The 25,619-nt window shown below is 37.7% G+C and overlaps 1 protein-coding gene across 1 annotated transcript; it reads left to right on the top strand.

Moving 5' to 3' along the window:
* Positions 1 to 2,243: 2,243 nt before the first annotated feature.
* HJURP (Holliday junction recognition protein) lies at positions 2,244 to 25,619 on the top strand. The gene is made up of 13 exons (XM_075767646.1): positions 2,244 to 2,419; positions 3,377 to 3,443; positions 4,835 to 4,899; positions 7,006 to 7,033; positions 12,040 to 12,095; positions 13,651 to 13,690; positions 17,192 to 17,253; positions 18,206 to 18,304; positions 19,010 to 19,070; positions 19,990 to 21,563; positions 22,119 to 22,182; positions 23,394 to 23,481; positions 24,931 to 25,619. The coding sequence occupies exons 1-13, from the start codon at positions 2,342 to 2,344 to the stop codon at positions 25,016 to 25,018; spliced, it is 2,370 nt and encodes a 789-aa protein (XP_075623761.1). The 5' UTR covers positions 2,244 to 2,341; the 3' UTR covers positions 25,019 to 25,619.

Raw genomic sequence — 25,619 nt, 5'->3', positions numbered from 1 at the left:
AGGAAGGCTCTAGAGAGGGATCTGGACAGGCTGGCTCCGTGGGCCGGGGCCAAGTGCCTGAGGTTCAACAAGGCCAAGCGCCGGGTCCTGCGCTTGGGTCACCACAACCCCGTGCAAGGCTCCGGGCTGGGGGAAGAGTGGCTGGAAAGCTGCCTGGCAGAAGACAACACCTGGGGCTGTTGGTCGGCGGCCGGCCGGCCGTGAGCCGGCAGCGTGCCCAGGTGGCCAAGAGCGCCTGGCTCGCATCGGAAGTAGCGTGGCCAGCAGGACTGGGGAAGGGATGGTCCCGCTGTGCTGGGCACCGCGGTGGGAGGCCACATGTGGAGCGCCGTGTTGGGTTTTGTGCCCCTCATGACAGGAAAGCCACGGAGGCACTGGAGCGCGCCCAAATTGGGGCAGCGAAGCTGGAGAAGGGTCTAGAGCACGAGTCTTAGGAGGAGCGGCTGAGGGAACCGGGGTGGTTTAGCGCCCGGAGGAAGGAGGCTGAGGGGAGACCTGGTGGCTCTCTCGAACTCCCTGAAAGGAGGTTGCAGCCAGGAGGCTGTTGGTCTCTTCTCCCAAGTGACAAGCGATGGGACGAGAGGCGATGGCCTCCAGTTGCGCCAGGACAGGTTTAGATGGGCCGTGAGGAGCAACTTGTTCTTTGTCGCAAGCGTTGTCGCCAGGCCCGGGAAGAGGCTGCCCGGGGAGGTGGTCGAGTCACCAGTGCTGGAGGAATTGCAAAGACCCGTGGACGTGGCGCGTAGGGGCCTGGTCTAGTGGTGGGCTTGGCGGCGTTAGGTTAAGGGTTGGGCTCGATGACCTGAAAGGTCTTTTCCGAGCGAACCGATTCTATGATTCTGTGATTTAACCACCGAGCACAGGGGTTCATGCAGTGGTGGCAGAAAAATCGTGCTTTGAAAAAAGGGTAAGGCCTGCTAGAAAGGGAGTAAGGCCTTAATGCAGAACTTGTCAGCTGTGGAAACTTCACAACCACATAATAGTAAGAATGCTTAAAAAGAGATGAAACAATGTATTTTTCTTTAGTTCTGCCATTTAAAAATAATAGCTGAACTCACGAACAGTAAGTAGATAAATACAAATCAGCTTTAGACAAGTAGCCATTATGAAAAATGCATCTATGTCTTTATGTTGGGAAAACAGCAAACGTTTTTGTAATGGGAAGTTCCAGGGATGTGCTGATAGCATTTTTATTTTTTTAATCTTTCTTTGTAGAAAAGGAATGGTTGCTTGAAGAATATTGGAGAGGAATATCAGCGCCAGTGGGCAGGTAACAATTTTGGTGGTGCCAGTTCCAGCCTTCCTCCTCAGTGTTCTCAGGTCTGCAAGCCTACAGGACCAGTTGGGAGAATGACTGGAAAGGGCACGGCTCAGGGCCGCCATTTAGCGTCAAGTCTCCTGTCTGTATTCCTCTGTTTCTGCCGAATCCAACTGGAAGGTTATATTCTGTATAGCTTCACCTGGAGCTCCCCAGCCTGTACCTCTCCCCACGGCGGGGGTGTGGCAAGACCTGCAGTCCCAAGGAACACCAGCCCCGGGGAGCCCTGGCAAAAGCTGCCTTAAAAAAAAAAAAAAAGTGTCTAATTTTACATGAAGTAGCTCATAGTATTTTTTAAATATTGACTTTTTTGCCGACGCCAGGGCAGCACCCTGCAGGACAAGTGCAGCTTCCCTGGTCTCTGCAGCCGCAGCTGCCTCCACAGCTGCTACCCGCAGGGCCCTGGGCCGCCACGTTCACTGCAGCAGCTCTGCCGCTGAGGGAGCTCTTCTCTGAGAGCCCGACCCCACACAGCACACGGCCGGAAAGCGGCAGCGGACGCACGAAGGCGCGACGCGGCTCCCAGCCGCACCGGGCAGGAGGAGGCGGCGGGCGGCAAGCAGCACAAGGCCCGCTGCCGCCACCGACCCCTGCAAGCACAGAGCTCGGCAGGGTGCGGCAGCAGCTGACCCCGCGGCCAATGGGAGCTCACGGTGAGCCACTGTTGCTAGGTAGAACAGCGACTTTGCGCCGCGTCCGACCCCCAACCCGCTGCAAGCCCCGTAGCCAATGGGAGGACTTCGCCGACGGTTGACTGTGAGGAGAGGGTGGGCGCTCCGTAGCCAATCAGAATAAGAAAATCGCCCCACCGCTTACTCGGATGGGCTGCGGCGCCGGAACTGGAGTGACAAGGCCCAATCAGAGGTGGGAAGCGGGGCGGAGGCGGTGGAGGGGTGGCGCGCAGTTTGAATTGGCGTGGGGCGGGGCGGAAGTGTTTGGTGGCGGTGGTAGCCGGGCAGGGTTGTGCGCGCGCGGCGTCCTCGCCCGCTCCCTGGCGCCGCGGACGAGAGCAGCCCGCGCCCCATGGCCTTGGACCTGGACGAGCGGCTGCGGCAGAGCAACGCCCGCTTCGTAGCCTCCATCAACCGCATCTTGGAGAGGGTGAGGGCCGCGCGCGCGCGCGCCGCCCCGGCCGTTAGGCAGGGGCCGTTGGCAGGGGCTGTGGTCGCCGCCGTCCTGAGGCGGGCGCGGTGGCGGTGTCGGGGAAGCTCTGTCACCTGCGGGGCCTCCAGGCTGCCGCAGCCCTGCCTCGCTCCTGCCTGTCACCCAGGGCCTCAGGCAGCTTTGCAGTTTGTGCTGCTCGTGTGCCGTGGTGTGAGTAAGCTAGTAAACGGCCAGCTCCTTGAATACGTCCGTGTAACTTAGATCCGGGATTGCTAGCATTAAATAAGTGACTTAAATACAAGTCCAAGTTGCCTTCACAGTGTACTTAACCCAAATTAGCTAGCATTAGATGAGGTATTTTCAGTGAAACTACAGAAGGAAGTGGGAGACTCCCTCCACGAATCCTCCTTACTTTAGAGCCATTTTGTGTTTAAAGATGTGGGAACCATACACCTCCATCCAGAGATGCATATATTTATTCAGGGATGTCAGCTTTGCTGTTCAGGGAAATGTTTTGTGCTAATGTCTAGGTACTGCCATAAGGATAAGTCTGGTTCTAGACCATTTTTCTCATCTAGCATTAAATTGGGTATTTTTATATGCCATGAGGTGTAGGTCTATGTTAAGAGGCTACTTCCAATTAGTACAGAGGAAGTGTAGAAGAAGCTCTGTAACAGAGTAATTTAACTACTTTTGAAAACTCTGAAGCCCCATTTTGTCAGTGACTGACTTGTGCCTTGAAATTCAATGACTTATGTACATGCTTAAGATATATGTTTCCTTCAGGAATTAGTATTTCCAGGTTGCTGACTTCTAACTTCAGCTAATAAAATAATGTACTGATAATTTCATGTTTTGTTAAAAAAAAAAATATTACAAAACCAATACTTAAAATGCATGTTAAAAACTTTGTTTTAATCATTTATTCTAATCTTTAATTGTCTTTTTCTTTAGTATAATCATCCTTTTGAAGATGATTTACTTATTTCCATGGAAACTCTCACTTACAATACGCCTGATGGTAAGAACTTCTTAAAGCTTCAATATTTACATGCTGTGTATTTCGACTTAGTGAAGCATGCAGCTGGTGGCAGTTACATTTAATTGCAGCAGATAGTGAATTTTGTCCACTTAGGTACATCATTTTGTATGTAAACTCTGATACACACATTATTACCTGGAGAGTTGATTTATATGCAACATTTTAGTCCATTGCATGCTCTGTTTTAGACAACAGAAAAGAGTTGTTAGCAAAGTTCGGGATAACAGTGGTTACTATTTGGATATCTTGTAAGAATAAGAATCAAAATGGAGAAGACAGAGGGGAAACAAAGGAATGGAGGTATTAGCAGGAAGTTGATACACATAATGGATTGTATAGTTTCATCTCCACTTAGTGTCCTGAAGATTGCTCTCATAAATGTCTGTTATGACAAATGTCAAGGTGGACTGGGTAGATAGTCTCTTTAACTTCTTATTGAATGTTCATGTGCTTAGCGTAAATCCATACAGCATTATACCATATCATATTTTTCCAGTGTTTCATTATAACTGTTGATCCATTATAGAGTTGATAATGCTTATGGGGAGCTTATTGTAGGGGAAAAAACCCTGTTGTTCTAAAATACCTTGCTCAGGGTTTTAGTGGCACTTGTGACTTAGTATCTTGGTGATTTTACTGGGAAATGAAATGTTCTGCCAGTTTTTATCATCACTGAAGTGAGGATTATGATATGTAAATTACCATATCAATTCTCATAACAAAGAACGTACTGGACATATACGTGAAGTGCTACCATAGCGTCAAGCCCAATGTAATTGTTGCACCGAGTATGATTTACTTTTTCAAGGCCTTTACAGACTGGGAAGTTTGCATTTTATGTATATTGTCTCTCGGGAGAAGGAGGAGACATGCATACAGCACTCTAATACGGAGTCTTGGATTTGTAAAGGCTTGGTTATGCTTTTGGTTTAGTAACCTCTATTCAGTATGGAATGAATATGGATCTCAGTCCTGTAAAGCTTAATTGTAGCTTTAAGTAACCTCAGATACCATGTAGTCTGCCTGGGTTAAATAAAATGTAAAAAGTAAAATAATCTGCTTTTTTGCCCCTCTTCATAGCATCTGGGGTTGTAATGCTCTTTGGATTTTAGCTCAGTGTTGTTAGACTCAGCATATGAATTTTTTTTTGCCTGTTTTCTCAATTAACTTGAAATGACAATATTCTCTTGGTTTGTTTTCTTCTAAGTTTTTGTTTTAGCAATTGTATTGGAGGCTGCTCAGATTTGATAATGTTTTGTTACTATGTAATACATTTTTGCTAGATGTTTATGTTTGTTAGAATGATACTTGGTATAGGTGGTGTTATAAGAAAAAGCTATGTTTTTATTGATATCTCTTGGTATTTCTAGGACCAAAACAATGGAGGGAAGTGTCAGCCAAGAAGCTTAAAAAATGGAAGAAGGAAGTACTTGAGGTATCTAATAATATAGTCCTACTCTGCAGTCAAAATGTAGCAATATTTCTTTTTTTTAATGTAATATGTAATAACCTGACGCACTCTCTAGAGAGGTGTGGTGCTTACTGGGGACTCAGATCTGGGATGTCGTTGAGAGACTACCAAGCCTCTTATGGTCCGTTGACTATTGTATGCTGCTGCTGTTTCACGTGGGCACCAGTGATACAGCCAGGGGCAGTCTGAGGAGCATCAAGAAGGATTACAGAGCCCTGGGAGTGGTGGTAAGGGATTCTGAAATGCAGGTAGTTTTTTTTCATCAATCCTCCCAAAGGGAAGGGGTTTGAAAGGGCCAGTTGAATCTGGCGAATCAACAAATGGTTACAGGACTCGTGCCACAGCCAGGGGATTGGCCACTTAGACCATGGGACTCACTTTGAGAAACCTGGTTTACTGGGAGCTGATGGGGTCCATCTGTCAGAGAAGAGGAAGAGCATCTTCAGTCACAGGCTGGCCAAGCTGGTTAAGAGGGCTTTAAACTAAAGTTTCTGGGGGAGGGGAACCTCAATGCATCCCACTCCTACAAGTTTGATTCCAGTGCCAGCAATAGATGCCCAGAGAAGGATCACAGGTCAGCAGTAGAGCACCTGAAGTGCAGCACAAAGGAATTCCAGATACTGCATCCAGTCAGTCAGCTTCATCGGGGGCCCAGCTGAAATGCCTCTATGCAAATGCATGTAGCATGGGAAATAAATAAGAGGAGTTGGTGACGTGCGCATGCTGCAGGGCTATAATCTTATTGGTATCATGGAGATGTGGTGGGATGGCTCCTATGACTGGAGTGCTGGAACGGAAGGACATGGAGGGCAGACGGGGAGGGGGTGTCACCCTCTGTGTCAATGACCCGATGGAGTGCATGGAGCTCCACCTTGGGATGGGTGAGGAGCCGACCGAGAGCTTATGGGTCTGGATTGAACGGGGGACAGGGGACATTATAGCAGGGGTCTGCTACAGGCCACCTGACCAGGGAGACTGAGCAGATGAGGCCCTTTATAGACAGACAGGAGCAGCCTCACGTTCACAAGCCCTGGTCATCGTGGGCAACTTCAACCACCCTGATATCTGTTGGAGGAACACCACAGCTAGGCATAAGCAATCCAGAAGGTTCTTGGGATGCCTCAATAATAACTTCTTTCTCCAAGTGAAAAAAAAAAAAAAAATTTTTTTTAATGCTGCCTGATGGGAACACGTACTTTTGGATCTCATCAGAATATTGTCATTGAAGTTAACATGCATTGAATCAATTTATCTTGGTTCAGGTAATCAGCTTTTCAATTCTGAAGGGCTTACTGGTTTCATCTTTAGATTTTTTTTTCTGTAAAATAAAGCTGGAGTAATTAAAGTATCTGCAGTCTCAGCACTCGTGTCAGGCTAAAATCATTACTGTTGTGGGCATATGATCTGTATTTATTCAGAGTATTTACATTAAATAAATACTTGCTTCTCCTTCTATTTCCTAAACTCCCCCATAAGAACTCAACAGTGAAGTTCATCAAAATCTCAGTGTTTCTCACATAACTGTCAAAATTGCTGCTACATTTCTAATATCTGTCTCAAAAGCTGTGCAGTGTGCCTTGGAGGTTAACGTGGAAGCTGTTCTGAACCCCACAGAGTGAGGGGATGAGGAGTGAAGTTCAGTCTTGGGGAACAAGAATGGGTTTGATGGAGACAGAAAAGAGGCTGTGTTTCCCTTTCCTTTTCCACTCCTGGTAATAGCTTGTGCATCATCTACTAAGCATTACTGCACAACTTTACAGACTAAATCCATTAAGGACTGTAAGAGGAATTCTCTGTCTTAACTTCTTATGTGGGCCAAGGTAGCTATAGCTTATGTTTTTGTAATGATTTTAACAGCAACAGTATGGCAAGAAGTGAATGATCAGTTAAGTTTTACCATGTATTTGTGGCTTGTCTGGTCAGGTTGTGGGAAACCTGAAGGAAACTGAATGGTTATTTAGGAAGTGCCTCTTGTGAGATATACCAAAGCAAATACAGGCATTGGTTAAGATAACTTTACTATTCTAAGATTCTTCTGACTTTTTTTTTTTTTCTTATTTCTAATTGCAGCATAATAGAGGAAGTCAAAGGAATGCAGGTAAAGTGTTTTTTTAAAAAAAAAAGTGCTATAAATCATCCCGAGTCTTGATTTAATAGAAGACATCCTGGTTTTATGCCAAACTCTTTAGGATACTCACTGTTTTTTGTGGGGGAAACCACCCAAAAAAATCCTAACAATACTTATGTTCATAAGGATTCTGAAATGTAGTTTAAGATGAGTAAATACATTATAATTGATGTTCCTATCATCACAAGTTGATTAAAATAATCTCCCCTTTTCAGTTAAACAGTAAACTTTTTGTTGTGTTTGTTGGTTTTGTCAGATGTTCACTGAATCTAAAAATTCCAACCCTGACTTACATGAATGAAATGTGGAAGTTGCTAGCCTTTTGAAAATAACTAGATAAGTAGGTTTATTAAAGAAGTGTGTGTTAAAAGAATCTCATGCAGTTGCATGGTGATCTATCAAAAATTTAACAGATTATTCTGTATAGTGAAATGAATCAAGCTGCCTGCTGTAAAGTAGTGTATAGTTATTTCATTAGAGATCACCTATCATGATGGAAGTCAAATCAAGACTGCACATAGAAGCATAATTCTGGTACTGCTTAGGGAGATGTATGACATCTGAAGATTTTCTCATTGTTCTGAAAAGGAGCTATATGTTCCAATAAAATACATGTTTTTACTGGGATAAATGATGGGGCGAATTACGTGTAGTATAGTGAAGTTATGTTAGGCTTTATTTTCTTAAGGTTTTGAGGTGGTTTTTTGTGTTGCTTATTTTGACATTCATCAGAGAAACTTTTATGCTGAACATCTGAGGACAAATCACAACCTAGTGTTTCTCTCCCTCTACAATCATACCAAAACAATTTGTCCATAAAGGGTTCAGGTATAGAGTTTGAATCAGCTTATGAAATGAAAATGTTGAGCCAGGAAATAAGGGTCTGATGCAAAAAAGATTCAGGTGGTCCAGACCTTTGTCTCTAATAATTAGAAAATATATGCTGATGCGTCTGAATAGTAAAAAAAAAAAAAAAAAAAAGACTACAATCTGCAGTAAAACTTGTAAAGAAAGAGCATCTAGCAGTTAGGTTTTTTAAAAGATACAATATTTGAAGTTTTTTAGAAGTAATTTTTTATTAATCTTTGTGGTTTGACCTAAGGTCTGAATGCCTTAGAAGTTCTTATTGAAGGAATTTACTTGGAGTTTCTTTAATGCTCCAAAGGCTTGATCTAATCAATTTTAAATTTAGTATACTGCATTACAAATAAGGTAGAAAAGCAGAAAAATTGATATATTAAAAGTTGGAAAAAATATGTAACTTGAGCAAAGTCTTTATTATTTAGTTATGTTTTAAATTATCCTAGGGAAGAAATGTTTAAATATTGAAGGTGGGGGAATAGTACTAGTGTTAACAGCTTTTGTTATAAGGAAAAACATGCTTTTACAGATTTGTATTTATATGTGTATATTTATATATGCTATAAAAGATAGAATCTTGTAGATTTTGTTGAATTTAAGCAAATCATATTTTGCACTGACTTTTTTATTTGAAACACAAAAGTACATGAAGTAAGCATTTGAACTTGTGGTTGGTGTTACCCTTAAAAAAATAATCAAAAACCACAACAAAAATCCAAACCCAACAACAACAAAAAAACCTTCTGGCTATGGATTATTAAAGCTAATGTGCAAATTTTACCTATTCTTGTTCTATACTCTTAGGTGGGCCTGATACGTGTTTTCAATTAGGATACATAGAGTTCTGTGTTCTTTAGTGTGAACATTTAAAATATCTTTGTAAGACCAAAATACTTACTAATGAACCCCTTCCCTTGGAATATAACTTGTGTTATTTTTTTTCCAACTTGCAATTCTGAATTTTGCTAGAATCTATTTTTACTATTTGGATAGAATGTCCAATACCCCTGTGAAGTTTTACTGAGTAAAATTACAATACTTTGAGTGTTTTTTTTTTAAATATATGGCAGTTCTGAGTATGAGAGGACCAAGTACATTAAATTTCAATCTCCAAGAAGAGCAATATTTCTGTCCTATATTAGCCACTTAAAATTCGTTTTTGCCTTGAGAAATTTTTGAAAAAAACCCCCACCCTGCACCCTCTATGGTGTTTCATAGATCTTGTTCAGTAAGGGATTTCAATGGGACATTACCGTGTTATTCTGATTTCCTGTGTTCCCAATCCAGAAATGTTTGGAAAATGCTTTGTTCTATAAAAAATGCATTGCTAATATATTCTAAAGGAAGCATTACTATAGTTTTTTGCAAAATAGTGAACATCAATTTCCTGAAAAGGTTACAAGCTGAAGCCAGAGCCTTCTAGTTGTATAATATGCTTCATTAACTTTGTATGAGAGAGTGGTTTTATAGCTCAGTTTACTAACTGGTTGAAAAATTCTGCTTAGAATAGTTATCAATGGTCTGCGTCCAAACTGAAGGGAAACATGAAGGTTTTTTGCAGGACTTGTTCTAAGCAAGTTACTAGTTTATACTTTCAACAAGTAAACAGTAAAAGAGGGGATACCCTTAATTAACTCACAGATGATACCAGGTAGGGATGACCGCTGTGAAAGTTAGTCTGACAAATTGGGGCTAAAACTTAAAGTAAACTTTGTGTAATTCCATGCACAGAAGTTCAAAGTAATAGACTTATGTAGGAACAATCAATTGCAGGAAGAGGCAATTTTAAAGTCTGGTTGAGCCAACCAAGAATATCACCCTGTTGTGAAAACAGCTCATACTGTGCTAGAAGATCTGCACAGGTGCTTAGTATGTAAAACAGGTTTTCTGCACTGTTCAACAGTGATAAAACTTGTGGTGGAGTACTTTGCTTTGTATTCAACAGTAGCTTGACTAGCTGGAGTGAGTCAGAAAAAGAAAATTATTAGAGCCACTGGTGATAGGACTGATATGGGGAGGAAAAGAGAGCCTCCAGGTTAAATATTAGAAAAGCTTTCCATATGTAAACATAAGGAAGTCCTGAAATATGTTTCTTAGAGAATATCGAGTTGCTCTTAAGAATGGTTTAGACTTCTAGAGGTAAGTTAGGTATAGTTGTTCCTGCTTTAAAATGGAAGCAGGAATAGATGACATCTTTAGGTTCCTTCCCATATGCTTTTAGCCTTTAGAAAACTGGAAATCTTTGGGTGTATGCTTGGCACTATTAAATAATATAAAGTGTTTATGGGAGTAAATAATACATATGTGCCTGAGTTGTGTATGAGAAGTTTTCTCACCATTTAACAAAAAAAGTAAATAGCTTGTGATGTTTGACATCACTTTATCTGGAAACAGAAATGCAGAAAAAAGCAAGGACAACAAATTCTGCATTAAACAGAAACTTGTTTAATGACAGACTTGAGTAGGGGAAATATATCTACTAAAGCACATGTACTGTTTTTATTATCTATCACATGCATCCAACCACGAGAATTCCCACCACAGCTTTAGTACCATCAGAGTCATATGTTTGGAGATATGGGTCTTCTCTTTTGGGAAAAATTAAATTTCTGTAATTTATGCAGTATTAACAACCAATTTAGGCAATCATTTTTAGATGCACATCATAACCATATGCACTGTATACACACTTGAGAGGTTGTAGCTTGTTATAGATACCTTTTTTAAATCTAGCAAGGTGATTGTTAGAAATATAACTTTTTTCAGCAATACCAAAATAGTTTTCAGACTGAGTACTTGTAATAGCAACAATATCTGGCTGTTGTGGTTTAACCTGGCAGGCAGCTAAAGTAACCACACAGCTGTTTGCTCACTCCCACTCCTCCCAGTGGGATGGAGGACAGAATTGAAAAGGAGTGCAGGGTCGGGGGAGAGGGAGGTAAAACTCGTGGTTTGAGATAAAGACAGTTTAATAGGACAGAAACCGAAGAGAATTATAGTAATAAAAAATATACAAATCAAGTGATGCACAACACAATTGCCCACCACATGGAACTGATACTCATCTAGTTCCTGAGCTGCGGTGCCTCCTGGCCATCTCCCCCAGTTACGTACTGAGCATGACATCATATGGTATGGAATATCCCTTTGGGCAGTTTGGGTCAGCTGTCCTGGCTGTATCCCCTCCCAGCTTCTTGGTCACCCCTCCGCCTTCTCATTTCCGGGCCAGTATGAGAAACTGAAAAGTCCTTGACTGCTTGGCAACAACTAAAATCATCAGTGTGTTATCAACATTATTCTCCTAAATCCAAAACACAGCACTATACCAGCTGCTAGGAAGAAATTAACTCTATCCCAGTTGAAACCAGGATACTGGCTTAGAGGCTAGTTGTGAAATAAGCTTATGTGGAAGTCATGCTTATTTGAAATCTGCAACTTCTCTGTGGGTCCAATAGGTTTGGGGTTTTATTTGAATCTGTTTGAGTTGTGATACCTGATGAAGAACAAAGTATAGATTGAAATGTATAAAAGGGAGATCTCTGCTAAATTAGACAGGTGTTATACTCTTTATATTTTTCCTGCTTCTTATGAAATAAATGGGATGGGGGAACCCACAAAGTTTGTGGGTCGGTCCGTCTGTGCAGAAAGCCAGGCATAGCAGTTTTGGAAGGCACCCTTGCCAAAAATGATTAAAAAGATACAATAGAGGTTTGGGGCTCTACCCTCGGGTTTCAGGAGTAGTTAGTCTTTTTCTTATCCTTTTCAACATACGCAAAGAAAAGCACACAAAAAGTTTGCAGTTGTCTTCTACAAGTGATACCACTTGATAAAGGGGCAAATTTTATTTTCTGTGGTGCTTCATGGTTTAAAAAGAAAATATATAATATGGTAGATGTACATCTCTGATCAGAATTAGTCTGCTATATTTGACTAGAATGTTGTTCTATCACTTGTCTATTCTTTGTTTCAGTCTTATGTATGTTCTCTATTTGTTAAATGTTTGTAATAAATATTTTTCAAAATACATAAGAATATATACAAATGAAGAATTAATGAGTTCAGGTACAACATTGATCTGTGACCTATCTAACTTTTTTCCTTCCATACATGCTAAGATGTCTCAAAGCAACAGACCAGTGCTTTTGAAGATGGACATTCAACAATGCATCAGGTATGGACACCACACTGGATCTACTTTTAGAAAGCCTCTTTGGGAAAATGTATTTATGTAGTCAAAAGCTAAGAAATTAATCATGAGCAGGTAGTCCTGTACCATAGCTATAAAGTTAGATTTTAAAGACCTACTAATTGCTGAACTGAATCACTCTATTCTCCGTAAATAAGTACTTCTGAAAAAATTGAGGGCTTTAAGTATTTTGCTGCAGTTGTTTCACTGCAGTTCTTTGAACTTCAGGTATCTTATTAAACAGTTCCTTTATATTTCCCCACATGTAGTTGCATTATTTTAGGAAAGATGTGTCTTTACTTACCAGGTACATGTCCATGTAAGATTCAAATCTTCATGTTCTGGTTAATGTTGATCATCTAGTATACTTCCCCTGATTGTTTCCTCCCCCGATAAGTTCTCTGCTTTGAGATGGTGATGAATTCAAGTTCTGGACTTCTATATGTGGTGGTCTAATACATTTTGTGATAGTGGATTCATGCAATTTATTTTTTTTTTTTCAGTGTTACTCTGCCCCTGTGCATGTTGTTTATGTCGTAGGCTTTATGTATGTTTCATATAATTACATATCCTCCCTTCCTTTGTGATATTTGGAGTATTTGAATATCAGCCATGATATCAGTCATAGATTTCAGCTGAATTATCTTCTTTTAAGTTTATTTAAAGGGAGATAGAGCATTGGACATAGACTTTAAACCATCAAGTGTCCTTTTAGTTAGGCAATATGTGTGTCTAACTTTTAAAATTATTATTATTTGTCAAATCTGTGGTTGTCTAGAATTAACTTCTTTTGACTCCTTACCTATTCAGCATTTGAAGAGCAATATGGGCCATCTCACTCATCACTCCTAATTATTTGTTCTAAATAGATGGTAGTTAGGACTGTCTCATTTTATTGATGTAATTTTAACCCACAATATGCTAATTTTGTGATTGAACTGGACAAAACAGACTTAGACATTTTTTTAAAAGAAATTCTGAAGCACATGTCGTCAGATGTGGATTGTAAACATTTAGTAAAGGCTCCTTATCCATATAAATGAGCTTTTTATGTAAATATCAAAACTTCTACAAAATAGAGGAAAAAAACTATTTGAAATATTATATATAGATTGATTGAAGTAGGCATTTAAGAATTGTTTAAAGTGGGCAGTTAAGAAACTTTCCTTATACATTGGAACACAGAGAAAATGCCCAGTACATACTGATAAAGATTTGGTGATTAGAATTCATCTGTCAAGTGGTTTTTGCTCTTGTTGCATAACAGCTTCTCCTTGCATTATTTGTCTGAATATAGAAGGACTGGGAAGAAAATAGTTTTCCCCATTGAGTAATTAGATGTGGATCAAGACAAATTTGTGTATGGATTTGTTAATAAAGATGGTGTCATTTGGACATAGTTTGTGGAATACGACTGGGTTTGTTTCATCACCACCACCCCCAAAAAAAATTGAGCAAGTAGTGAGAGCAGAAAATTCTACAGACTAGTTAATACAGCTTATGCTGCCAGGTCTTAAAATTCCTTTCATATGCTTTTAAGGAATCTCCAGAGAACTCTCGTGTGGATGCATCTGACATAGGTGGGTTTTTTAATTTACTTTTTAGCTACGTCTTTTAACTTTTTAAGAAAGATTGCAAATAACTTTTTCATAATTTTCAAATACAGTAAAAATAATTTTAATACATGTTCTGTACCTTTTCAGAAAATAGAGAATAGGAATAATGAGAGACTGAGGTACTGGTAGTACTATGAAATCAATATCCACATTCATCTTTAAAATCTCAGTCCTGAATCCCTGATACGTTCGAAAGTCAATGTGAAATATGTTCAAATGTGTTTTCTTAATAAAGGACCAGTGAAATCAAAATTTTGGCATAAGTGACAACAGAAGTTGTATTAATAATTAGAATATATACATTAATTTCTAATGGTCTGGTAAACATGGATATTGCATTCAGCTGCAGCAATACATCTTCACTAGTATTTGTAACACTTTTGGCATCAGTCTTGTGGCCTGTTTTGAGTGGTTTTGACCTTGTATTCACAAATAATTATTTAATTGTATTAATTAATGGTAACAACCTTTGAATGACTGTTTTTAAAATATTTAAAACTCGTATTACTCAAGATCTTTTGATTCTTGTGCATATAAAAGCTTACTATATTGCATAAATTAAACTATGGATAGGTGGTAACCAGTATTTAGTGATTAAAAGAGCAGTTGCAGCAAAATATGGTTAGCTGGTGGTTTAAATACTCTGGTGTAAATTAGGTGCTTCATACACGTAGCTGTCTCCAAGGCAGATGATTACTTCTCTGTTGAGGGAAAACAGCAATATCAAATTTGTCCTCCTGTCATTTGAGAGGATAATTTCAAGTATCTATCTGAATGATAAAACTTCTGCAAATTTAGAAAATGTGACTTCATTTTTTTCTCAACCTGCGCAATGAAATATAGGAAACAAATTTCAGAGGCATCTGTAGCTTAGTTTCTGTGAGTGTCCTTTGTGTCTTTTGCACTCATGGGATAAATGAGTGATGCAGTTCAGACTCTGGTATCTTCATAGCAGAGTATGATAATATGATTATCCACTCCTCCTCCTTCTCTTGTGAATGTTCTAGGAAGAGACTGGAGAGGATTTATAGCATCCTTGGTGAGTCCCAGCTATCTCCAAATACAGTAAGACATAGAAATTAGCTTCTTAGAGGTGTGGGATTGGATTCCTCACTTAAAAATGGAATTCACCTAGGTGTTTTGGGGTTTTGTTTTGTTTTTTTCTTTATATATATATATATATAAAGTTAGCAATAGGGCGTGTTAACTGTTAAGAAAAAAGTGTATCTTTAGCGAAAACTTTAGCTTTGGCAGGTTTTTTCCATCTTTAGTATCCATACAGAATGCTTCACACTTCTCAGCGAAGGCAGTGTTTCTTCCAGGTATTATACAGTATTTTTGTTCTAAAAGTATGCAAAGCCTATCAACAGCAGGTATAAATAAAGTGAACCATCTCTCACCTGTGCCTGCAAGTATTGGTCTGCCCTTAATAGGGAAAATTATTAGGTCTACTTTCTTTGGTTTCACAGGAAGTAGTATGGCAAAGTATAGTGATATCTGAACAATTCTTTTTATCTGTTAGGATAGTATCACAGAAAAATGAATTTATTTGGAGAGAAAGGGGAGAAAGTTCAATCTGAATTGTATATATATTTCTAAGTGTGTTTAAATTTAGATGATCACACCAAAGTCAAAACTTAAAATTTACAGTACCCCCCTTACTAACATATTCATCTTTTACATAAGATATGTCTCTTAGGTAATGATAGTGTATTGAGTGCATCTCCAGTGAAATAACCTCCTAGTCAGATTTTCCAGAGAGAAAGGTGGGAGTTCTTGCTCTTCGTCTCTTGTCTGCACTTGAAGAAAGGTGTCCCCGAATTTCACTTTTGTCCCTTAAACACTTTAAGGTTTCCTGGAGAAGATACTTCGCTTTTTGCCATTCTGTGCTGCCATGGTCCTCTGCTAGTAATTAATGTTGCAGTGATTTGAAGTATGATTGGCAATACATTGAAGACATCTTAAAATTACACTCTTGTGAGGTTTCACACCTAGAAGAGTGTTCAGCTTGTATATGGATCAAATCATTCTATGATACAAGCTATTTTCTAATAATTTGTAATTGGCGTGATGGAGTTGACCATTCCTGGACACAGGAGTTGTTACCTTTATCTGAAGAATCTCCCATTTTTATAGCAGTATAGTCTGGTCATCTCAGTGACATTCTGCCAGTTTGGTGCCCAGTTCTACTGGAGGAAGAAGGCTGTATGGCAGAAAGAGTATCAGCTGTCACAGCAGAAACTGGAGGCCGAAACTTTTCCGGATTAAAACATTAACATTTTTACTGCTTCCTCCATTGAGGAGGATCAATCAACATATTGATGTTTAGTAACTGATTTCCTGTGGAATAAGTGGCCACAACTTTGCCTTCCATTATTCATGTGGGAAGAAACTTTTATAATCTCACAGGTATAGGTTTCAATTCTAATAAAATAATTCTACTGGGGTCAGGTAGACTTATCAAAGCCAACCCTCTGCTTGCTCAACATTTTCACCAGAAGGTGGGCAATCATGTTGTCTCCCACACAGATACTGTTTCTTTCACATGTATCTATCCTAGTTCTATGGCAGCAGCTGTCCACAGTGCTTTAGATGATGATTGTGCTGACTGGGGAAAAAAAAAAAGGAAGATGGGATTAGCTGGAAAATATTTCATTCTGGTTTTAGTAATTTAAGAATAATATGAAGAGACAGTAATGTGGTAGGTATCATTAGCAAGATTTTTTTCACTAATTGTTTTCCTTTTCCTTTTCCTTTCTTCTTTCCCTCCCTGCCATGAACATGATCATGGGACAAAGATATAACAGCTATGGAAATTCAGAAATCAGGGCTTACAATTCAGTCACATGTTTTATGAACATGAAAGACTGAGGCTTTAGCCAATGATGAATTGGAAGGTCTGGCTACATCTAGCAGAAAAATGTTTTGTTGCGTGTCATTCAAAATTCCCATAGAATACCTAAGAATTGAGTTGGAAGATTTGGACTTGCTTTTTTAATATTATCGAGTCTGTCTTATTTCTTACCTTGGCAGTTCTAAGGCAGTCTGGACAATAAGAAACACAGAAAAGGAAGTGTGGCAGAAGGTCCTTACTATCTTTGTTGGGATATTTAGGAATATAGTGGGAAATAAGTGGGAATGATACATTAATGAATAGTGAATCTTGCAGACCAGTGCTTTGAAAATATTTTACTCTCTGAAATGGTTAGCATAAATTGTTTGTAACCAGTTCTTCAAGATTTATCTTCACTCTTCTTTGTTCCCCTCGAGTCATTTATGAACCTATAAACCATATTTTTCAATTGAACTTGAAATGGAAATGTAATACAAAGTTTTAGTGTAGAAAACAATTTTCTAAAAGGAAACCAGTTTAATTAATAAGTTATACAGTGTGTGTTTAAAAACATTTCTGGTTTTGTTTTGAGTTCAACTAGATTTTATTTAGTAATTATCTTCAAATTGTAGATGAAGAAAGTGATGCTGACATAGTTTCAGTAAGAAGACAATTTGAAGACATTCACTTCCAGGTAAAAATTTCTGGTTTCTAATGTAATGGAATAAGTTTGTGTTCAATAGAAATGCTTTCAATAGAGAAAGCCATACAATGTATTGCATGGAACAGGCAACCCTGAGAAAGGCTATGGAAAAAGAATAACCGGATGAATCGCAGGGTGAAAACACTTATAAAAATGTGATTGTTCACCTGAGATTCTAGCATAAACAGGTAATATGATTTAAAAAAAAAAAAAGTAGATCTGACATAATGGCTACCCTAACAAAAGCAGACTGGAATCTTCTGCCATTGTTTCCCAGACTGGACTGTGGGTATCAGGACTACCCAAAGTAGTTACATTGATGAAGAAAAGTGCAACACACTTTGTGTGTGAAGCCATTCTAATCCTGTGTTCTACTTGCTCAAATACAATTACCAAAAATTTAATTTAGTTTCCTTACTTGTTAAGCATATTTCTAGGCATTATTGTGTCTCTGACAACAGCTAATACAAACTGCTTTAGAAAGCAAGAGTTTCACTAATAAAAAATGTTTGCCATTTATCACCAAATGCTCTTAGATTTTACACAGATGTGCCTTACAGAGTAGACCTTAATTTGTATATGAATTCATGGGATGTTAATAATACATGTAAAGATTTGCAGCCATAATTACCAGTGCTTTGTAATCTAACAATAGGACTTTTGTTTGGTTTTATCAGTGGGTCTTCTGAGGCAGGGAGTGCTTTTCCCTCCATCAATAAACAAGCTGGTTATATATTTTTATGTGTCTTCACATACAGTTGCTTCTCAGGAATTTTTTAATTTTTTTACATATAACGTATACATTAAAAATAAGTTTATGCTGGTTGGATATCCTTATCTGAATAAGACTAGTTTGAAGTAAATCTAAGTAATATGCTTGGGTTTGTCAGTGTCAATAACTATGTGTTTTAATTAACTCTTTTTTTTTTTCTGTCCCTCTAAGAATCTGTATGTAGATGATGGGAAAATTCAAGAGAAAGTAAAAGTTCAAGTGGATGTGATAGTACAAGATTATGCTAGAAAAATTCCAAAGTGGATTACGGTAACATATTTCTCCCATTCTAAGTAATTAGCTAATTAGAGTAAAATAAGAACTCTCTAACTGCATAACAATGAATTCTAATACAGCTTCTCTGCTGTTACAGCAGTGATTTGTAAGAACAGCAGGTGATATCCAAATTTTTTTTTTCTTTTACTTTTATACTCTGTTGTTTGAACCCTGATGTGCAAGTTAATCTTCATTAAGTTTTCTGAAAAGGCTAAATTTGAGGTTTGTAGAGAAAAAAAGGAATTTTAGCTTTATTTTGGTTTTGGGAGTGAGGGGAATTGGGGGTGAAGGGTTATGTTACATGGTACGGCTTCTGTTTCCTACTAGAGTTACCAGAGATGAGTTGCTAGAGTTACCAGCTAGATGATTATCTAGCTATATATATCCATGTATAAATTCTCATATTTGGGAAAGGGATTAAAATATGATACATAATGTAGAAGTGGCAAAGATGATAAATAGCTTTCCAAGATTAAATTGGTAATTCTTAAAAAATTTTTACTGAAGTTTGAGTAGACTTTTTTCTCCTTGTCTGAAATTTACTAAGCCCCTTAGGACCATAACTCTGAACAGGATGTAGTATAGTAAGGAGAGAGTAGGAGGAGTCACAAATAAGGTTTTGATGTTACCTTTAATGTGCAAAAATAAAAAAAGTCAGGATATTAGATTATGTGTCTTTTTGATTTGTTTCTTTTTCAGATAGCACCTCAAGGTTCATCAGAAGACCTTCATTTAGCTTCGCCAGTGCAAGAACTGATTGGTACAACTAAATCTTCTGATTGTTAGTCAAATATGTTAGTTATAAAATATATTTTTATTAAAATTTATTACAAATAAATGTTTAGTTTTTTGAAAACAGAGGCACTATTTATCCAACAGAAAAGTTCAACAAGTTGGATTCTTAGAGAAGTTAGACATGATTTTGATTATGGCAAAATGTATTTGAAAAATAGAAAATAAATAACTTGTATACACAAAACCAGCTTTTCTTAAATAGCACCAGGAAAAAAGTTCCATAGTTACAAAGCTCAGCAGCATTAAGCTTAATTATGGTCAAAGCATAATTTTTTGGCTCTTCTTACTTTATATGCAAGGAATGTAATGAATGACTTTGGGTCTACTGGTAACTGGTACTCAAAATGTTACTTTGTTAGTAAACTTTTTCCAGAAGCTCTCCAGACTTGATGCAAACCTGAGATGTAATTTTGGTGTAAATATTTCAAGCCTAACAACTACAAAAAGCATTATCTTCATTGTGCTTTACAGCAAGAAAAGCCGCACTGGGACTAGCCAAGCTTTCACGTAATATGGAAATAGAGTAAGAAAACCTGTAGGATCAGGCTCTTCCTCCTGGTCAGAAATCACAAAAAAGCAAAGCAGTCTGCCTCTACAATGAAAATATTTTATATCTATATATTAAGCTATTTTAAAATATTTTTTTTCCAACACATTTCATTCAATATGGTTAGGAAAAACCTTTTCATTTTTTTAATGGATTGTATGTTAATTATCTATTTAGCCTGGCAAAAAAGCTTAATGAAATATGCTATTACAGTAAGACTATCTGTACCGCATGCAATTGTTTCTAATTCATGTAATACATTACTGAAAGTGCCCTAAAGGGTTTGGGATTTTTTTCTTCTTCTGGCTTTTTGTGATTAATTTGTTTTTTTTAATAGGCAACCAAGCTGCTGTTTGCAGAAAGAAAGTAGAGTTGTCAAATGAATGTTCTTCATCCAGACCTCTACAGTTACAAATTTCACCAAATACAACAACCATACCCAGGCATCGACTTTCTCCACAACCAAATCAAACTTACTATGATAGTATCTTGGAAGAATACCAGTCTGCAGATGAGGAATGCTCCTGGAACAATATAACTCTTGCAGACTTGTATCCAGTGATGGTAGAGATGCTTACAAGGCTCATGACAAAGCAGTATCAGAGAAAAGAGTTAAAATACATATTTAGATACTTAAGGCACAAAAGATGGCGTTCCAGAAGACCAAAGTTCAACGTCACTGTAGACAAAATAAGAGGGTTTAGGCCTCCTAAACTGAAGCAAGCACTACTCAGCGTATGCGGCAGCAGAAGTGAAGACATCCAGAATCAAACTTTTGGAAATGAGAACAGAGAACTTTGTGATGATAAATGTTCCACTGATAATTTATCTGGTCTGGCACCTTATTCTTACATTGATGCAAATGAAATCGAAATGGACTACTCTGACTCAAGTTTCAAACATCATTTATTATCTGGAAAAGGCCAAAAAGTCTCCAAACAGACTATTTTTCCTAGTGTTATGGCTAGAATGGGAGAGACATTTCTAGTTGAAGATGGGTTACAGACCACTGTCTCACCGAAAAATTCAAAATGCAAAGAAAGTGAAAAACTGGCTTACAAATGTTCCTCAGAGTATGGTTTTATAATGTCTGCTGCCAGTTCAGGGTCAACAGCACTTCATCTGTTAAAAGAGAGTAAAACTCAAACTGACTTTCCTGGTGGTGATACCTCAGAGTTGTGTTCATCTACTTGTAGTTCCTACAGCAATAGTAACACTTTTACACTGGTCGCAAACTCTTCTCTTGCAAGATCATCAAATGCTTTGCTCATAAATCCTGAAAAAAATTCCGAAAGACGAATTTCTTTGCAGCGCAAACACTCGTTTTCCTCATTGTATATGAAGCAGAGTCCTTCAAAGATGCCCCAGAAATACGAAGATGCATTTGAAAAACTCTACTACAAACTGTGTTCCAAAGAAATCCAAAAGCCTTTGACATTGACAAGACCTCTTTCAAATTCACAGAACCTTGAAGAGAAAGGGAGATTAGTGAAGAGTAATTTAAGTGATTCTGAGAGGTCTGATATACAGTATGATAGAGAATTTGACAGGATCTATGAGCAGTTGTGTAGTGAGGCTGTTCCAAAACTTCCTGGGTTTCAGAGAGCTTCAAATCTAAGGAAATACGAAGGAATACAGATGTCTGAAACTGTAAATGCTCTCGTTAACTCACCGGTTCGAACTTTATCTGCAATTCCCAGAGTTAAAAGACTAGGAAATTTTCAAAATGATTTTCTTTGTTCACCAGTAAAGCGACTGAAAAATATACCAGAACGTTATTTTCCTTCACCAAAATGTCAACAGATTTGTCACAGAAAAAATGTTAATCTTCAGACAGTTGGCATGGATTTTTTGAGCACATACAATGGCAGTAACCCCAACTTTTTTGACAGTCACAACTGTCAGAGTCAGGTACTTAAGGACTTTGTAAAAAAAATGATTGTATACTCTTTGCTGATATTTGGAGAAGGGCTTAAAAATGGAATAGAGCTGGAAGCTGTTAAAACTAGTGACAGCATGCTTCTGGTGCTATTTGGTCAGTAGGGTTGGTTTACAGGTTTGGAGTCTTGGGGATTTTTGTTTGCTAAAATATAAGTTGTATGAAGTCTCCTGGATCATATGAGGAAGCTCACTGTATTTAATAACCTTGAAAATGGTTATACAATACTCGATAAAAGATTGTTACACTTTAATAGACTGTGTCACTGGTTAAAATAATCTCGAACTGTGACCCTGTTAATTAAGGTGGTGTCCTTCTGAAATAATGACTTTTTTTTTTCATTTTATAGATGTACAGGGTGAGGCAAACAAATTAAGCTTTACTAAGTTCCATTGGAATTGTTAGACTTGTTGATTTAAATATTAAATCAGGCCCTTATGTCCAGGTTCTCAGACACTTCTTTTGAGGCAAGCTGTGAAATATGTGAGGTTTTGCACCAATGTAATCTGTTGATTCTTTATTTTCAGGACTCTGGGTTTCATGCCTCTTCAGATAAAACTTTTCTTGGTATTCCTGGTACTTTTCTGCAAGGTTAGTTTCAGAGACTTTCTGAATTACTACTTTAGCAATCTCAAGCACTTCTTCAAGGGGTAAAGCTACAGATGTCAATAGACTACTGTCCAGGTGACAGCTCTTCTTCCTCAGTAATAACTGGGTGTGTTTAAGTGTTCTTTAAGGAATCTATACAGAAAAGGGTTTCCTGAATCTCATGTTAACAGCTATTTAAGAAGCTTTTCTTTAGGTTAACTAGGACTTTTCCTACTAAAGTATTCCTTATTATCCAGTGGTTTTCTCTCTTCCTTTTTTTAAGTTTGCTGTTGTTTTTACCTTCTGTATCTAAATATTCAGCAGGAAATGCATAGTTTGTTAATCCTGCACTTCAATAACCAAATGCTTTTGTTTGGATTCTTCAGCTTTACAAAAACTTGCAACTGAGCTGTTGCATGGGTACTATTGCTTGCTTAGGTGAATTAGATTATTAATTTGGATAATGAGGCATTTGACAGTTCAGGACGGTAGAACTTTATTATTAAAAAACCACCAAAACTATATTAGTTTAAGACTTTAGATGCTACTTTTAAAATTTCCTTTTAAAAATCTGATTTTGGTTAAAGCATGTTTATAACATAACTTGAACTTTTTTCCTGCTAAGTAAAATCACCAATGTTTATTTTCCATATTTTATTTTTATGAACCTTGTCATCAAGATAACTAATGTGTAAAGGAAAATACTGAAGAAGGTGACTTGAAATATTGTCAACTGGTATACAAGAAGAAAATGGCAGAAGAAATGCATTTGTTTGCATGGTTCTTGCCTTGTTGCATTTTCATTACCAATTAATTGTAGAGAATTTGATTATTTGAGGTAGACTTATCCTATCTGTCTTATTTTGTCTTCCTCAAATTTTAACTCATACTTTTTTATTACATTTTTTTATATCAACAGTTTCTTCTACCTTTTTCTAATGTTGATAAATTATAACCATTTTGAAGAAACCTAGCTTATACTTAAATATATTTAGTGTATAAAATGTATTTGAAATTCATTTTGCCATTCTAATGCAAAAGGTTTGCCAGAACCTTTTGCATTAGAATATTTTCATAATTAAGTTTGTTCATTGAATTGTGCCAATGAAGTATTACGAATGTCTTAGTAGGCTAATATTTTAACAACATACTGTAGTGTCCGTGCTACTCAGCATTGTTCTTACACTCTTCATACTACTGTTTTTCACCACCAGAATCTGGGATTGCAGATGCCCACTGTGGTTGGCCTAGGGAAATGAAGAATTACAGCTCTTCTGGAAATGCACAGAAGTGTCACCAAAGGTAGGTGCCTTTTGAGAAAAGAAATTTCAAAAGAAATTCTTGCTGCTCTACATTTACGTTAAAGTTATGGAGGTTGTCTCTTACATGCATACTTCTAGAATGAAAATCAGCATGGATGCTTTAGAGAGCCTAAGCTAATCAAATCTGCTGACCTGAACACTGGGAGGCAAGAGTCTGTGGACAAAACTAGCCAGACTCCAGCATAGATGGCCAGTGAACACAAGCTAGTAAGATGGCCTAACAGAATAGTTACTCTAGTCCTTCCTTTGTGTTCATTATAGTCATTTGTTATTTTAAATAAAAAGCGGCTGCATGATTTTAAAAAGTTTCAGTTTAAGCAAAGATAGAATTAAAACTTAGAGGCTTGGATTACAAATATATAGCAATATCGATAAAGATTGTATTTGGATCATTTTTGATAAAATGGAAGATTGGAGGCAAGCTGATGAGTATACAAGGATGTTTCTGTGATGTTGAGTATTCCCATTTAGCTGAGTAAATTTCTGCTTGGTTCTTGGATTTCTACTTTTTTCCCTCACTTCTTTTTCCTGACTCCATACAAAATAGCCCTCCCTATGAGATTAGTAATTGTTCTGAAGGAAAAGGTTTACCTTTCCTTAATGTATCTAAGTAGAGAAGTTTGAGAGAGTAGGAAATCAGGATTTCACAGAGTGCTTTCTTGTCAAGCCATCTGGAATAAAGTCTGTTTCTTTGTTCCTTAATTACACAAATGCATGTTTGCTGATTTGTAGCTGAAACGGACCCTCAGCTGGCAAGCTTCCTTAACTATGGTTCCCAGCAGTGAAGGTGCTCTTTAATGGCTTCAGAGCCCTCAGAAGCTTTATGCTTAAGCCATGTGGCAAAATGCTGTATGTTATAATGAATCATGGAAAGAAAAGGAATAATGTCATCTTGTCTGGAACTTGATTGCCTTTATCTAGAAGATGATTATGAAAAAGATATTTCAGAAAAGGAAACATTCATAACTGATAAATTTTTCTTCAGCTCTGTGTAAATGCTGTCCTACAGCTATTCTGCTATACTTAATTGTCAGATGTAAACCAAAATAGTTTAAAATAGATGTTAAAAAATAAATTATACCATTTCTAAGTAATATGCAAGGAAATAATTGTATTCTCACTTGTATCTTTCATTTTTAGCTATTTGTGAATACATTCAAAGATTACATCTCAAAGTTTAATAGATATTTATATAATTTAGGTTAATGTAGTAGCATTACTGAGACATTAAAATGACATAGGATGAAAAGGTTTTTTTCTCCAGCTGAAAGCCCATGGCAATGCAGACAGGGAGTCCTGCTGCTGTTCACACTCAAGATGTTCAGATATCTTGCTTTGGTAATTTGTTTCAATTTCTTTATATTCATCAGAGTTTCAGCAAGCATAGTATTTTTGTGTAATTTATCATCTAAACAATTCTTTTCTATAGGGTATCCAGAAAACTAAGCTACACTGATGGGAAAGACCAAAATCCTAGCAATCCCTTGCATGACTTCCTGGTCAAAACTCACCAATGAGCATTCATGGACACCTACAGAGAAAACACCGTTTTATAAAGTTTCATTTTGTTTTGTTTTTCTTTGTTTTTCCAAGAATCAAGGATGTAATATACAATTAATCCTGATTTATACTTCCTGTAATATAAATCTTCAGGAACCGCTTCGTCCCTTCCGACAGGGCATTTCTTACTCGTTTGGCTTCATCAGGTATCGCGGGGAATCAGGGTTCCTTTCTATGGTTAAGTTTAAATTACGTATTTAGTAGTATTTAAAATAACAGAATGTGATCTGTATTATCATTTTATCTGCTGATAAGCTTTGGTTCTTAATGTATTAAGAATAAGATATATAACAAGCTCTTTCTGATGAATTTCTGCCTATTCATGCTATATAGATGTATCAGTAAACTGGGCTGGATGGTCCAAATGCAGTATTATATGCTATGACTTGTAATATGCTATGTAATTTTAATGTTAAATTTTCTAAGTAACTCACCAAAGTTGATTATTCAATAAAATTTTATAACTTTTAGTGGAAATGATAGTTGTATTCTATGTTCTGACAAAATTCTACCTGACACAATATATATTCTAAATAAAAACCTGTTCTGAACAAATAA

The sequence above is a fragment of the Balearica regulorum genome, chromosome 1, assembly GCF_011004875.1.
Source record: "Balearica regulorum gibbericeps isolate bBalReg1 chromosome 1, bBalReg1.pri, whole genome shotgun sequence".
Classification (NCBI taxonomy): Eukaryota; Metazoa; Chordata; class Aves; order Gruiformes; family Gruidae; genus Balearica; species Balearica regulorum.
This window is presented reverse-complemented; position numbering and strand designations above follow the sequence as displayed.